The 14835-nt window shown below is 38.0% G+C and overlaps 1 protein-coding gene across 2 annotated transcripts in view; it reads right to left on the bottom strand.

Annotated features, from left to right (window-relative positions):
* Nucleotides 1-8080: 8080 nt before the first annotated feature.
* Nucleotides 8081-14835, bottom strand: part of NAA35 (N(alpha)-acetyltransferase 35, NatC auxiliary subunit) — a 101432-nt gene continuing 94677 nt past the window's right edge. For both annotated transcript variants that reach the window (XM_003782990.3, XM_023508328.1), the window contains exons 20-23: nt 13922-14062; nt 12915-13037; nt 9690-9770; nt 8081-8475 (exon numbers count right to left, since the gene is read on the bottom strand). In XM_003782990.3, the coding sequence (XP_003783038.1) occupies nt 8416-8475; nt 9690-9770; nt 12915-13037; nt 13922-14062 (405 nt within the window). In that variant the 3' untranslated portion in view covers nt 8081-8415. The remainder of the gene's footprint in view (nt 8476-9689; nt 9771-12914; nt 13038-13921; nt 14063-14835) is intronic.

Below are 14835 nucleotides of genomic sequence, written 5' to 3'. Positions count from 1 at the left end.
TTGTGGAAATGAGTATGTACCTTAGGAAAAACTGGACTGTCTCTTAGACAATTTTGGGGGGGGGTGCTTTTGATGTATGTAATAAGATGCTAAAATTTGTCAAAATTTTTGGCTAATAAATAGGTATTTCATGAGGAGATCACCAGAAATAGAACACGAGTTCTCCTTTGAGTGTGGCAGCAATGGCGCTCCTTTATTCTGGAGCATAACTGTGTGAAAGACAATAACATGTAGGAGGAGTCTGTCTTCTGATGTGAAGGAGACTGACTCCATGCGGAGAACTCTTTTTCCCTTCTCTACAGTCCTCTTCTCTAAATGCTGGGCTGAGTTCTCTTCTCTCTGGTACAGTGAGTGACTGGCTTATATTCTTGTGCACTCACTTCCAATTCTGACAATCAAGGGCCTAGAGCACTGACTGTTAACACAACCTAGCAACAGTTTTAAATAAGTCTAATTTTAAAGCTGTTTTGTGTGAGAATTTTTAAAAAGACTACTTGTATAATAATTGTCATTTTTAATGTACAAAACACTATTACTTGACTTGTAATTTGAACATTTGTGGTCTATACTTACTTCGCTACATATTTGTGGGCAAAGCAAAATCTTCTCTAATAAGTGCATTGCCAAAAAACTCCAGTGAATTCAATAGACTTTTGACAAAAAGGGCCCAACCAGAGCTGACACGAGCAAGCTGCAGCAGAGCACAGTGAGAACAGGTTTGGGTGGACAATTCTGAGCCGACTTTATTTCTATAGTGAAAGAAAAATAAGTTAATTGATCTTGAAGGATATATACAGTGTTATAAACTGGGACTGTCTGGAAAGAAAAAAGAAATGGAATAGTTATTTTGGTCATAGTTTACATAAATAGTTTATGGTGAGTGACTCAGAAAACTGATTTAAAAATCAAAGGTTAACGTTAATTTTGAAAATTACTAATCATAGTTGACAATAAGAATGGCATTAGGTTTGACTTGAGTTGGGTCCTAATAGTTACAGTAAATAGGCTCTTACCTGCTAGTGAATGATCACATTAATGACTTTCAGTGAGGCTCTCTAAAGGGCAAGAGGGAGAATCCACAGGATGTGGGGTGCAGGACCCTCAGAGATCATTATTTGTAACTCTCTCATTTTCAGAGAAGTTAGGAAGCTTCTAGCAGGTAAGCTGTAGTGCCTCACTGTACCCTTGCCATCACTGAAGGTGTCCTTTTTTACATTCATGTTGTCATCTCCAACCTAAGTGTTCTTCACGTATGATACCCTTTTCCCTACTCATTTAAGATTAAACTTTTCCAACCAGAAAAGGCAAATGAAGAAGGGTATGAAGATTAAACTTTTCCAACCAGAAAAGGCAAATGAAAATCTCTATAAGGTTTAATCTAAATCCTTTGCCAACCTCCTTTTGTTTCCCACTCTTGTGTTATGAATTCTCTCTTGCTTTCTCAATTAATATTCTACTCATCTCATGTTGAATTAGTGTGCACAGAGATGCCAAGAAATAAATATTGTTAGTTCATTTTTTAAAACTGTTTTCACTCCTTTCATTGTTCTTAGCTGTTTTCCCTTCATCCCCTACTAGATTAGATAAAGAATCAGCTTTCAAATCATGGATTAAAGATGGTGGGTTTGCTTTAAACCTTTTGTGAAATGAGCTTGGATGTCATTATAAATAAAAAAATGAACACAGTGCTGTCTTCCTCACATGCAAAGGTGGTTGTGCTTAGCCAGTATGTGTGCATGCTGAGTTCTTTCTCCAGGTAGCCATGCTTACACCACTGACTTCCCTTAGGATCAAGGCACAGATCCAAGGCAACAATGGAGAGAGAGGGCTGAAGGTTGTTTCAACAAAACAGAAACCTGTGTAACAGCATCCAGTAGATATCAAACATCTGATCTGGGTCTTTTGATTTCATCCAAAATTAAACTGGTAGCTATTTCATTTAAAATTAAAATAAATTCTTAGTATAAACTCTAATTTATACCTTCCTCCATCCTCTCAAGTGATGTGAACATGACTAATGGGATTTAGTCATTTGATCTTTGTTTTCCTACAGATATTGCATCTGAAGATTCCTTAAGCAACCCTGGTCTAGATTTTATAAGTAATCTAATTACCATACATAATTAATTTGTGATGCAGTTTGAGTAATAAGTCATTACCTGTCAAGTCAGTGTGTGGTAATAAAATAACTAGACTGATAACTAGCATATTCTGCTATAATTTGTAATTAACTGGTTGTCCATTCATTGTAAAACCTGGAATAATGGGAGAGAACTGTGAATTCAGGATCTTTTTTTTTTTTTTTTTTTTTTGAGGCAGAATCTCAAGCTGTTGCCCTGGGTAGAATGCCATGGTGTCATAGCCCACAGCAACCTCAAAATCTTGGGTATAAGCGATTCTCTTGCCTCAGCCTCCCAAGTACCTGGAACTACAAAGGCCCACCACAATGCCCAGCTATTTTTTTGTTGCGGTTGTCCTTGTTGCTTAGCTGGCTCCAGGCTGGGTTTGAACCCACCACCCTTGGTGTATGTGGCTGGCACTGTAACTAATGTACTATGGACCCTGAACCGAATGCAGGATCATTTTAAGGTCTAGGGAGTTGATCTGTGTTTAGTCTCAAAGATTATTAATTATAATGATAGTTTAGAAGTTGACTTCTAACTGTGAAATGCATTTTAGGAAAAAATATACAAATTTAAAATAAGGTTTCTTTAACTGGGTTATATTAAATTTTATTTCACAAGATTAGCTTAGACTTTTTTTTTCCTCTTGAGACAGTCTCCCTGTCATCCTGGATACAGTGCTGGGGCATCATAGCTCACAGCAACTTCAAACCCTTGAGCTCAGACAATCGCCTTGCCTCAGTCTTCTGAGTAGCTGGGACTACAGGCACCTGCCACTATGACTGGCTAGTTTTTCTATTTTTAGTAGAGATGGAATCTTGCTCAGGCTGGTCTTGAACTCCTGAGCTCAGGTGATCTACCTGCCATGGCCTCCCAAAGCGCTAGGATCATAGGCGTGAGCCACTGTGACCGGCCAAGCTTAGATTGTTAAAGTATTCATTAGTGTCAGAAAGTTGGGGAAATAGCTTGTCTTAATTGGGTATTTAAATATTTGTATGTTTATGTAGTATTTCTCAGTTCAGACAGCAACACTCTCCTAAAGTTTACTAAACACTGTCCCTTCAAAACTGTTTAATAAAATTGTGGTAATGTATATATTGAAAGAGTACTTAAAATAGGTAACTTCCCATACACTTAAAAAACACACTAAAATATTTCTGTCGTTGTTGGTGAACCTGTGAAACATATAAGTTAAATGACTGGAAACATTTTCATCTTTAAACTAGGCATATATAAACTTAAGATAATGAACCAGAGTCCTAAACATTTGACTTCTCTTTTTATCTTTACTTCTCAGAATAAAATTATGCTTTTAAAATTAGATTTTAATATGTTGAGTTGAGTAGCACAGACTATACCTTGCTTAAGCTACTTTATACCCCCCCCCAAAAGGTTAATACTATGACAGGTGCTAGGTAAAATAAATTTAAGTCCAAGTAGATGATTGTGACTGATCAGAGGTATGGTCCTAGATAATCATAACTTGAGTTTTGCCTTTTTGAACCTTTTAAAAACTAAGACCAGGCTAGAGTGCTGTGGCATCAGCCTAACTCATAGCAACCTCAGATTCCTGGGTTCAAGGGAGAGATCCTCCTGCCTCAGCATCTCAAGCAGTAGGGACTACAAGCACTTACCACAAGCCCAACTAATTTTTCTGTTTTTAGTAGAGATAGCATTTCACTCTTGTTCCGGCTGGTCTAAAACTCCTGAGCTCAAGGGATTGTTCTGCCTCAGTTTTCCAGAGTGCTAGAATTCTAGGTGTGAGCCACAGTGCCTGGCCAAACTTGTACTATTTTAAAATTAAAAAAAAAAAAAAATTAGAATAAGGATATAAAGAAAATATTTTGTACAGCTTTCCAATGTGCTTTTTAAGGCAGATGTTACTACAAAAGAGTCAAAAGATTAAAAAGTTTATAAATAAGTTACAGTTAGCTAAGGTTAATTTATTACTGAAGAAATATATTTTCATAAATTTTATTTAGCCTAAGTGTACAGTGCTCATAACATCTATAGTCGTGCACAGTGATTTCCTATGCCTTCATATTCACTCACCACTCCTTACTGACTCACAGCAATGGGCAGTCCTGTAGCTCTATTCATGGTTAAGTGCCCTACACAGGGATACCATATTTTAAAATCTTTTTTACCTTACTTTTACCATACATTTCTCTGTTTTAAATACACAAATACGTAACCATTGTGTTACAGCTTCCTTACAGCTTTCTATAGTATTCAGTGCAATCACATGCCATAGGGGTTTTGTAACCTCAGAGTAGTAGGCTATCCCATCTAGCCTACCGTACTCAGTTTGTGTAAGGACACTCTGTGATGCTCACACATGGTAGGAAACTGCCAAAGGACACAGTTAAGGGATGTGGCCTAAACCAGAAGAGAGAGGACTCTTCCCTTGGGATATGCCATTTCAGCTGAAATTTAGAAGAGAAACTGGCCAGGAAAAGAGACTTGGGAGTCTTAAGGGAGGCCACCTAGCTACAGCCAGACGAGCCAAGAGGAAGAGGGCAGAAATGAAATGGAAGAAGCAGAAGTGGACCAGCTGGGTGTTTCTGGATAAGGACCAGGTTATTACCTAGGGAATACTGGATTTTAGGTGGAAGTGTGAGTGATTATACTTCTACGTTATGATCTTATAAAATCATAGCAGTTCCTCCAAGAATAGAGTAGGTCAAGGATGAATGTGGGGACATCAATTCTTTTTTGTTATTGCTGAGACAGTTTTGTCACCCTCAGTAGAGTGCTGTAGCGTCACAGCAACCTTCAAACTCTTGGGCTCAAGTGATTCTTTGACTCAGCCTCCCAAGTAGCTGGGACTATAAGCGCCTGCCACAATGCCCGGCTATTTTTTTGCAGTTTTGGGCCGGGGACTGGGTTTGAACCCACCACCTTCAGTATATGGGGCCAGGGCCCTACTCCTTTGAGCCACAGGTGCCGCCCAATGCCCGGCTATTTTTTATTGCAGTTGTTGTTGTTTAGCTGGCCCAGGCTGGGTTCGAACCTGCTACCCTTGGTGTATGTGGCTGGCGCCATAACCACTGTGCTACAGGTGCCAAGCCGGACATCAATTCTTTAAGCCCAGTCAACCTTCTAGCTTTTGCTTCATCTGTTCAAGAAAGAGGACTCCCTATTGTCACCAGCAGCCTTTACTTGCCATATCCAGTGGGCTCATTGTGGTCCTTCTATTGCTGCCCTTTTAGCTATGTGTAGCACTCCATTCTTATTTTCCTGATGTGCCTCTTCTGGAGGGTGTTTTTTGTGTTTTCCAGTGTCCAGAAGCATAGCCAAAAAGAAAAGGGCATCTCCTAAACTTTGCCCAATGGGGTGTGTTTTGACCAATACTTAAGGTAATATGTTGTCTTAGCCAGAAAAGTTAGTCTTGTGCAAAAGTTAAGTCTTGTGTGTTAGTCCTTGTGTTAGTCTACACAAAACCGTGTAACAGACACTTGCCAGATGGTGGCATGAGGTACTTTTTCCCTGCTGTCTGTCTCATCACCTCAGAGCCTCCCCATCCCCTGGCCCATTCTTAAAACTTGGCCATCCCACTGTTCTTTGGGACTTCTCAGGCCCTTACTCTACCAGCTCCCAAAGCAACTGCACCCCCCAGACAAGGTTTTAATTTACACCTCTACAGCCACTTAGTCCTCACTCTGTAACCCAAATGGTACCTTTCAGCTCCAGACCATAATTCCTGCCATCTTCTCCAGGATGCCCCAAAGACATTTCAACATCTAAACTTTAGACTCAAAAGCAAACTTTATCCATATTGCCTGTATAAGCAAAGCACCCTCTGCCACCACCTCCATAAAGACCACTATTTTATTTTCATCTCTTCCCTGCCTCCCTTTTGAACCATTCTCAAGCAAGTTAATCTGATTTGATCTCATTATTTCCCTTCATAAAAGCAATAGTATCTACCAGTGTCTAAGTCCAAATTCTTTAACATGGTCTCTTTTTAATTTCCCAATCTTATCCCTCCAATCCCTTTTCCTGATGTACACTTTAGCCACACTACCACTCTCTCATTTTCAGGCCTAGGCAATTCCTGTCTAGGACCCCCTATACTATCTAACGCCTCCTGGACCTCTGGTTCTCAGGTAAGTGAGTTTATTTCTTCCATCAAGTTTTGTGTGAGGTGGTTTTCCTACTATAGCACACCACATTTTCCTCATTGAATTTTATATACTTGTTTTCCAGCATTCATAATATGATTATAAGCTCTAGGAGGGGCGAGACTATCTTATTTCCCCCATTGTTTTTTTAGTACCCTGAATGGTAGATTTTAAAATTCTAAAAAGGCAGCTCTCTTTTTCCAATTAGAAGCCTATTTTTAAAAACCAAAAAAAAAAAAAAAAAACTACTTAAAGGAAAATACACAATTCTGTCAATAATATTCATGAACAATCTTTTTATAGCTGATAATGGGTTCACTATTAGGTACATTGTTTGCTCTTAGGAAGACCCACTCCAAAAAAATAACCAAGGTGTTCTTTAATTATAGAACCTTCATCTGTACTAACTGACCCAATCAGATATAGCCGTTAAAAAGTGCCAGAGCAGCCTCTCATTGAAAAGTGATCCCATCATTTTTAGTGCCCTTGGTACATTAATATTCTTTTTTTTTTTTTGGCTTTCAAGGAGGCCTCTGAAAGCAAAAAAATATATTGATATTTAGTATCTTGGCCACTGGGAAGGAAGAGTAATTTCTCAGCTTTCTAAAATGTGCCTCAGGCTGTCCTGGTTATTTGCCAGATGTTGATGCTCTTTTCTTTTATTTCCTACTACCTTGTTTCCTCCAAAATAAGACCTGCCCCTGAAATAAGGCCTACCAGAGTTTCTGTGCATTTGTTAAATATAAGCCCTACCCCAATAAGACCTAGTAATGCTGCATGGCCACGCCATGCATTTTGGTGCAGAGAGGAAAACATCCCCTGAAAATAAGCCCTAATGTGTCTTGAGAAAAAATAAATATAAGACAGTGTCTTATTTTCGGGGAAACACGGTATTTCTTTGCCTTTTTTTGTTTTGTTCAAAGCACTCAGGAATTACCAGCTAGAAACTGTATTTCAGGATACTTAATGACTGTTCCTGAATAATACAACTGTTACTACACTTGGAAATGAGAACCAGACCACTTCAGTACCCTAGTCTTTTCCTACTGTGGCAAGCAAGTTTAGTCAAGTTAGCTGCTTTAAAGTATGTCCAGAAAAAAGTTCAAATATTGTATTTTTAAGAAAAGTGTCAGAGTTAAGATATTTGAAGTTCAGAACTCTTTTTATCACAGACCAAATAAAAACTGTCTCTAGTCTCAGGCCAAGCCAAAAAAGCCAATTTAAGCCACAATAGAGCTCATTTTGCCAATAGTACTACCTATTGAGAGGACACAGGAAGAGGAACAGCAGCAAAGGAAGTGTGGGGCCTCAGGCACTGACACTTGTAGGTATGGGTGGATTTAATTCAGTTTTTCAAAGCCAGAATTTACTGAACAGACCTTCCCCATTTCAGAATGTTTCATGGGTTAAAATGAATATGAAGTAAACAAAAAGAAGCATGCCACATTTAAACCTAGACCTAAAATTTAATCTATATACATTACTATCTTCCTACCCTTTGAATGATGTCACCAGTAAATGTAATGTATAATCTTTTAAAAGTGCCAAAAGTTAACAGTTAAAGGATGTATTATAAACATCTGAATTATAATATATATAATCCATGATGTCATGACACACAGTCACAATCCTCATGTAATTCAGGCTCTCTTAGAGGTTCCATGAAAATCTCTTTTAAATGTACTCTGCCAAAGTCTCATGTTTTAGTAAATCCCACGATTTGAAACTTTGTTTGGATAGTTTGTTTCTGAATTGCCCAAATGTTAAAGGGCAAGCACCTTCAGTTTTTAACATATCAACAAAGTGCTATTATTTTTCATCTCCAACAGTGCATTTTTTGTCAAGAAATTTATTAACCTTTACAAACACTATTTTCACTCAATCATTCATAAAAAGTGATTTATGATTAAATCTGTAATAAAACCATATAACATTCATCAATGCATTCAATAAGATCAGTTTCACCAATGGAACATAATAAACCACTTTAAAACAGCAGTTTTCATTCACGTCATGTAAGGCTGTCAAACTAAAAAGTGTTCCTTATAATGGGATGTTATCCAAGAAATCCATTTCATTTCCCATTAGGTGCAGACTCGTGCACGTACCCTCTGAGAGTGGGCTCTGCAAATAGACTCCTCCCTTTACAGTCACCTTCTCAGTCTCTTTCAAACAAGTTTCACAACAGGAAAATATTTGTGAGCAGAGAAATCAAATTCAGGAGGAACCTGTAAAGAAAAAGAGATAAGTCAAATATTCAGACAGTAAACAGAAGATTTATTTCAGAGTTTCCTGTATTTTTATAAATAAAGTAGCATAAAAGAGATTTTTAAAAATTGGCTTAATGACAAAAATGAACCAATCTGGAGAAAGATGATTAACCTGTTTCTGGTTTTACGAAACTCTTTAGAAAACATGCTGAGCAGCTGTTTTCTAAACAGTTAAAGAAAAATGTACTTAAATTAGAGGAAAAGAGTTCAGTTAGATAGGGGTCAACAAAATTTTTAGTTCTAGGGTCACTAAGTACTAAGAGATGAAATTAAGAGTCATCAGTAAAGCAGGGCAGAAGAGCAAACAATGGTAAAAACAATGGGAGTGATCAAGAGCAAGACACAATGGGAAAATGCCACCAAAACCACCTCAGCAGCTGGCCTCTTACTCCGTAACTTCCTCTGAAATGTAGATGTAACACTGACACTACAGCATTACCAAAGAAAACAGACTCACACCTTCTGAGCTATTAAAAAGTCATTAATTATTCATTCACTTTCCCATAGGCAGATGACTTTTTTGGAGACAGATTTTCATTTTGTCACCCTGGGTTGAGTACCAATGGCATCATAGCTCATAGCAACCTCAAACTCTTATATAAGCGATCCCCTTGCCTTAGCCTCCTGAGTGGCTGGGACTATAAGCACCTGCCACAACGCCTGGCTAGTTTTTCTATTTATAGCAGAGATGGGTCCCACTCTTCCTCAAGCTAGTCTCAAACTCCAGAGCTCAAGCAATCCACCTTGTGTCAGCCTCCCTGAGTGCTAGGATTATAGGCTTAGATACCTCATCTGGCCAGCAGATGACTTTTATTTTTATTTATTTTTTCCTTTATTAAATTATGACCATGTGTACATTAATGCATTTATACATCATACTTCTTCCATAAATTTGCTTTTACACATTTTCTTTAACCCCTCTAGTTGTTTAGTAATTTATGTAGCAGGGAGAAGAGAGAAACTTAAGAGCAGAACTTAGAAATTTTAAGTCAACAAAATCTTAAGTCTCAAGGCTAAAAGGCAAGTCCTAGTTAATGTGGTTTTTGCTGAACTTTTTTAGGATTTTTGTTCAGTAGTTTAAGCTTTTCTATAATATTTATGTATCTTATTGAAAAAGTGTAAAATTTTACCATATTTTTAAGACCATCCATTGTCCCCATTAACATACTCACCTTAGATTCTTTTTTGTGTCCTCCTGCCAATAACTTCATAACCACAAAGTTGGGTTTGGCAACCTTTAAAATTCTATTGACCTAAAAAAACATGAACAACATAAAACTACCAAAACATCAAAACCATAGTCAAAATTTCTTTTTTTTTTTTTAATGTTCCCAGCACTAAGTGCCCATTATGTTATGGACAGAAACTCTGAATAATAGAAGTACTGATATTTTATTAAATAAAGACAATTTAAAATTGTAAACAAACATCACACTTCACTTATTAACACAGAACTCCATTTTAACTAACTCTTAAAAACTCTGAAGGACCACCCTATCTTGCTTTCATGAAAACAAAAGAACACTTGGCCTATAAAGGCAGCACAGGATAACCTCTGAAGCATGGACTCAAGTTATGTTTTTGAATTCCAGCCTTGCTACTTCTAAGCTGTGAAACCTGACCAGTTCTAACCTCTCTGTTCCTCAGTTTCTTCATCTACAAAAATGGAGATGATAACTTTACTTGCCCACAAAGATATGTGAGGATTAAAAGAATATTTAAGAGCCGAGAACCATGGCTGGCAGGTAGTACATGTCTTTCAAGTGCTCCCTGTTATCTGTCTAAAAGGTTTCATTTGAACACTTGTGAGTAACAATAGAATAAATTAGTGTACTTCTAGAGAGTACAATTTGAAGGATGTTAAGTTCCCCCCTGCAGCCTTCTTACTGACCTTTCTCTGGGAGCACACACGTTACCTCAAGATGAGAACCTGCTCCTCAACTCCCAATCACATACCCACCTGCTTTGATGACAGATTCATTTGGACATCTAGTAGACAAAAATAGGTAACTGAGCTTCTGCTCTGCTTGGCCATCTAGTTCTGCTCCATGGGCAGTCTTGCCCACATGAATCATACAATGTTTGCTCAGGCCAAAAACCTTTAAGTCATCCTTGATACCTCTTGCCTCTCACATCCTACATCTAATCCATTAGTTGATCCAGATGACTTGACTTTATAATCCATAAAAGATGCAATCACTACACTGTCAACATTTTACCTGGATTGCTGCTATGGCCTCCATGACTAGCTTTCCTAATTTTACCCTTGGCCCCGCTATAGTCTATTCTCTGACAGTGCTAGAGTGATCCTTTAAAATGTGAATCAGATCTGGTCATTCCTCCATTCAAACCCCTCTAACAGCTCACTGCCTTGTTCTCCCCACTCCACACCATTCCCTACACCAGTCCCTGGCTATTCTTCAGTAACTCCAGGTACACTTTGGCCTCAGTGCTGCAGGCAGGTCCTTCTGCTGAGAAGGCTCCATCCTTGGTTATCCATGCTTCTTCACCTTCTAGGATTTGCTAAAAGCCACTTTACTTAGAAATGTTTAATCCCCTCCTCTTCTCCACTTTCTGTAGCATTTTCTATCATATTCTCAGCTTGATTTTTCTTCACAGTGGGACCTTACTGTCTACAGCACAGAGCCACTACCCTCACTGCCACAAGGCCTGGGATTTCAGTCTGTTTTATTTTCTGCTGGGGAACAGTAGGCAAATCAATAAATCTTCATTGAATAAATGAAGTTTCCACTAAACGAAATACGACATCTACTACAGGTAACGTCCATAAATTTTTACACTACCCCCTTTTCTTTATTAAGTAGTGTATATGATTTTATAAAGAGTCTCGATCTTATCCTTCTTCCAGGTACCCTGCTCCCCTCCAAGAAGCACAAATAAGAATTTATGCTGATGTATCTCTCCAGAGATATTTTGTATTCATAAAAGATAATACTCAACACACATGTAGTCTTCCTCGACCCTTTTGATTGAAATGGCACAATACTATGTATACTGTCTTGTACCTTGCTTTTTAAACATCCTGAAGAACATTCCATGTCAGTACATAATGACCTTCCTTGTCCTTTTTAAGGCTGCACAGTATTCTACTATATGAATGTATTATAATTTATCAGCCCTTTTACTGCTATCAGAAATCTTGCTACAATGAATATTCATATGTTCATCACATCCTTCATTTCCTATATGTGCACATGTGTGCATCTATTAAGACAAATCTCAAGAAGCAGAATTGCTGGATCTAAGCATAGGCACTTGTAATTTTTGACAGATATTGTTAAACTACCCCTCCATGAAAGCTGAATCAAAATATACTACCAAAACAATATATACATGTTACAGGTATAGAATAAGTGTACTTCAATAAAAATAAAGATACATAAAATTAGCAAAACACAAAATCCTGAAACTTATATTTTTATTTTCAGAGTTTATTTTCATTTCATTTTGAAGACCTCAAAGTCTTCAAAAGCAATAGCCTTTACTTAAAATCGTCAAGTGAAATAAGGTTCCTGTGATAAGTGATGACATAATTTCTCATCTTAAGATATACAGTTACATTTTAATGTAGTAAACTATAGATTAAAATAGAATTTTTTTTTTAAGAGAGTCTCACTATGTTGCCCTTGGTAGAGTGCCGTGGTGTCATATCTCATAGCAATCTGAAACTCTTTGGCTTAAGTGATTCTCTTGCCTCATACTCCCAAGTAGCTGGGACTACAGGCACTCACCACAACACCTGGATATTTTGTTGCTTAGCTGGCCTAGGCTGGGTTTGAACCTGCCAGCCTCAGTGTATATGGCCGGTGCCATCACCACTGTGCTACAGGTACCGAGCCAAAATAGAAAATTTTAAATGCTAACAATTGAGCTTTGGATCAGTTTGGATCTTAATTTCTATCCTTTATAATTGTGAGTCTTGGCCGGGTGCAGTGGCTCATGCCTGTAATCCCAGCACTCTGGGAGACCAAGGTGAGCCAATCACCTGAGTTCATGAGTTCAAGACCAGCCTGAGCAAGAGCAAGACCCTGCCTTTAAAAATAGCAGGGTGCTGTGGTGGGCGCCTATAGTCCCAGCTACTTGGGAGGCTGAGGCAAGAGAATTGCTTGAGCCCAAGAGTCTGAGGTTACTGTGAGCTATGACACCTGAGACTCTGTCTCAGAAAAACCCGTAGAAGTTGTGAGTTTTAATTTCTCTTTGCATTCATGTTTAAGTTTACACAAAGGAGATAGTTACATCACTTATTTCTTAAGCTATTTTAAATACTTGGAGAAACGTGACAAGATCCATTAATACCCTAAGGTTCACTTTTATAAATAACTTTGGTACAGTAGTAAGAAAGATGTTTCCTAGAATTACTGTGAATCTAGTCTCACCTCATGGTCTGGATTTGGGATATTTTCCAATATCATTTTTGCTTGCTGAAAGTGCTTACTAGCTGCCACATACAGTTCTGGAGACTGAGGAGGAGGGCTATATTTATTGAGGTCAGACATTTCCTACAAAAAAGGGGAAATATTATTCAAAACATGTTTAATATGAAAAACTCTAAAGTTATTTTTTAATCATTAAAGACACTGACTATACATTCATACATATTCATACATACTGAAACACTCAACACATGGCCCTTTTTCCTAACAGTCAATTCAACTCTCATTTATTTATTTTTCTTTTGTTTTTGGTTTTTATTTTTATTTTAAAAAATTTCAGATTTATATGAGGGTACAAATGATTAGGTTATAATTTTTTTTTCCCCCAGTTTTTGGCTAGGACTGGGTTTGAACCCGCCACCTCTGGCATATGGGGCTGGCGCCCTACTCCTTGGCCACAGGCACCACCCGATTAGGTTATAATGTTTGCATTTATTAGGTAAAGTCCCTGTTGTGTCTTTTACCCAGGAGGTGTGTCACATACCCTTACATTGTGCCCATTAGGTGGGAGAGCTCTGGCAGAGACTTTTTTTTTTTTATTAAATCGTAAACCCATAGATCATGTATACATTAATGCATTTATGGGGTATAATGTACTAATTTCATATAGAATTAAGAATGCTTACATCACACTGGTTAATATATCTCATCTCGTTTACTTAGTTATTATGTTAAGACGTTTATACTCTATACTGATAGATCCGGCATGTACCCTTTCATTATGTACCATAGGTGTGATCCTACCATCAACCCCCCCCCACCAACCCTCATTTATTTCCTCATCTTATTCTCATAACTTAAATAACTGTTAATGTGATGAGTCCATACAACAAAACCAAATAATTTTCATATTACTTAAAACTGCTATTTTAAGTGGCCACGTACAAAGCCTAAGATGGCTATGTACAAAGATCTATGACTAAAAACTTCATATCACCAAGCAGATTCACCTTGAATTGCAGGTAGTGCACCGGTGGAGGGGTCATCACGCTATTGAATGGAGCAAACCTGTGCTCATATCGGACTTGTTCACTATCAAGCTCGAACTTGGGTTTACGTACTTTGCCATCCATGTCAAATGCTACCATGGTCTAACAGAAAAGGGGAATGAGAAAAAAGGAAATCAGTATGAAAAAATGAACATCTCCATTAATATAGAGCAAAAAACAAGGAATAGCTTTTTATTTATATACAGTTAAAACAATTCACAGCTCAGAAATCAGAAATAGGAAGAGAAAAATTGGTTTCTTGGGATTCATTGTTATTTTATGTGCCATCTTGACATAAAAAGTCTTCAGGCTCCAGTGTTCAATAATTACTATCTTTTCCAGTGAAATTATATCACATGCACATTATTCTTCCATGTGCATGCTTTTAATATAAGCTTTGAAACCTTCAAATAAAAGCTTCTAGAAGAGATGAACAAATTTCATAAACATAAGCCCTGTTTTTCAAAATGTAAGTCCATGTTCTGCTTCATTCAGTTTATCTTATTTATTTTTTGAGACAGAGTCTCACTTTGTTGCCCACTGGTAGAGTGCTGTAGTGTCATAGCTCATAGCAACCTCAGACTCTTGGGCTCAAGCAATTCTTTTGCCTCAGCCTCCCAAGTAGCTGAGACTACAGGCACCTGTCACAATGCCTGGCTGTTTTTTAGAGACAGGGCCTTGCTCTAGCTCAGGCTGGTCTCGACCTTGTGAGCTCAGGTGATCTGCCCGCCTCAGCCTCCCAGAGTGCTAGGATTACAGGTGTGAGCTACTGCGCCTGGTGGTAACTTTATGCATTTTAATGTAAGTGATTTTTCTTTTTTTTTTTTTTTTTAGACGGAGCCTCAAGCTATCCCCCTGGGTAGAGTGCCATGGCA

The sequence above is a fragment of the Otolemur garnettii genome, unplaced genomic scaffold, assembly GCF_000181295.1.
Source record: "Otolemur garnettii isolate 467f Iridium unplaced genomic scaffold, OtoGar3 scaffold00006, whole genome shotgun sequence".
Lineage (NCBI taxonomy): Eukaryota > Metazoa > Chordata > Mammalia > Primates > Galagidae > Otolemur > Otolemur garnettii.
The sequence above is the reverse complement of the archived record's forward strand: the minus strand, read 5'-3'. Positions and strand labels throughout refer to the sequence as shown.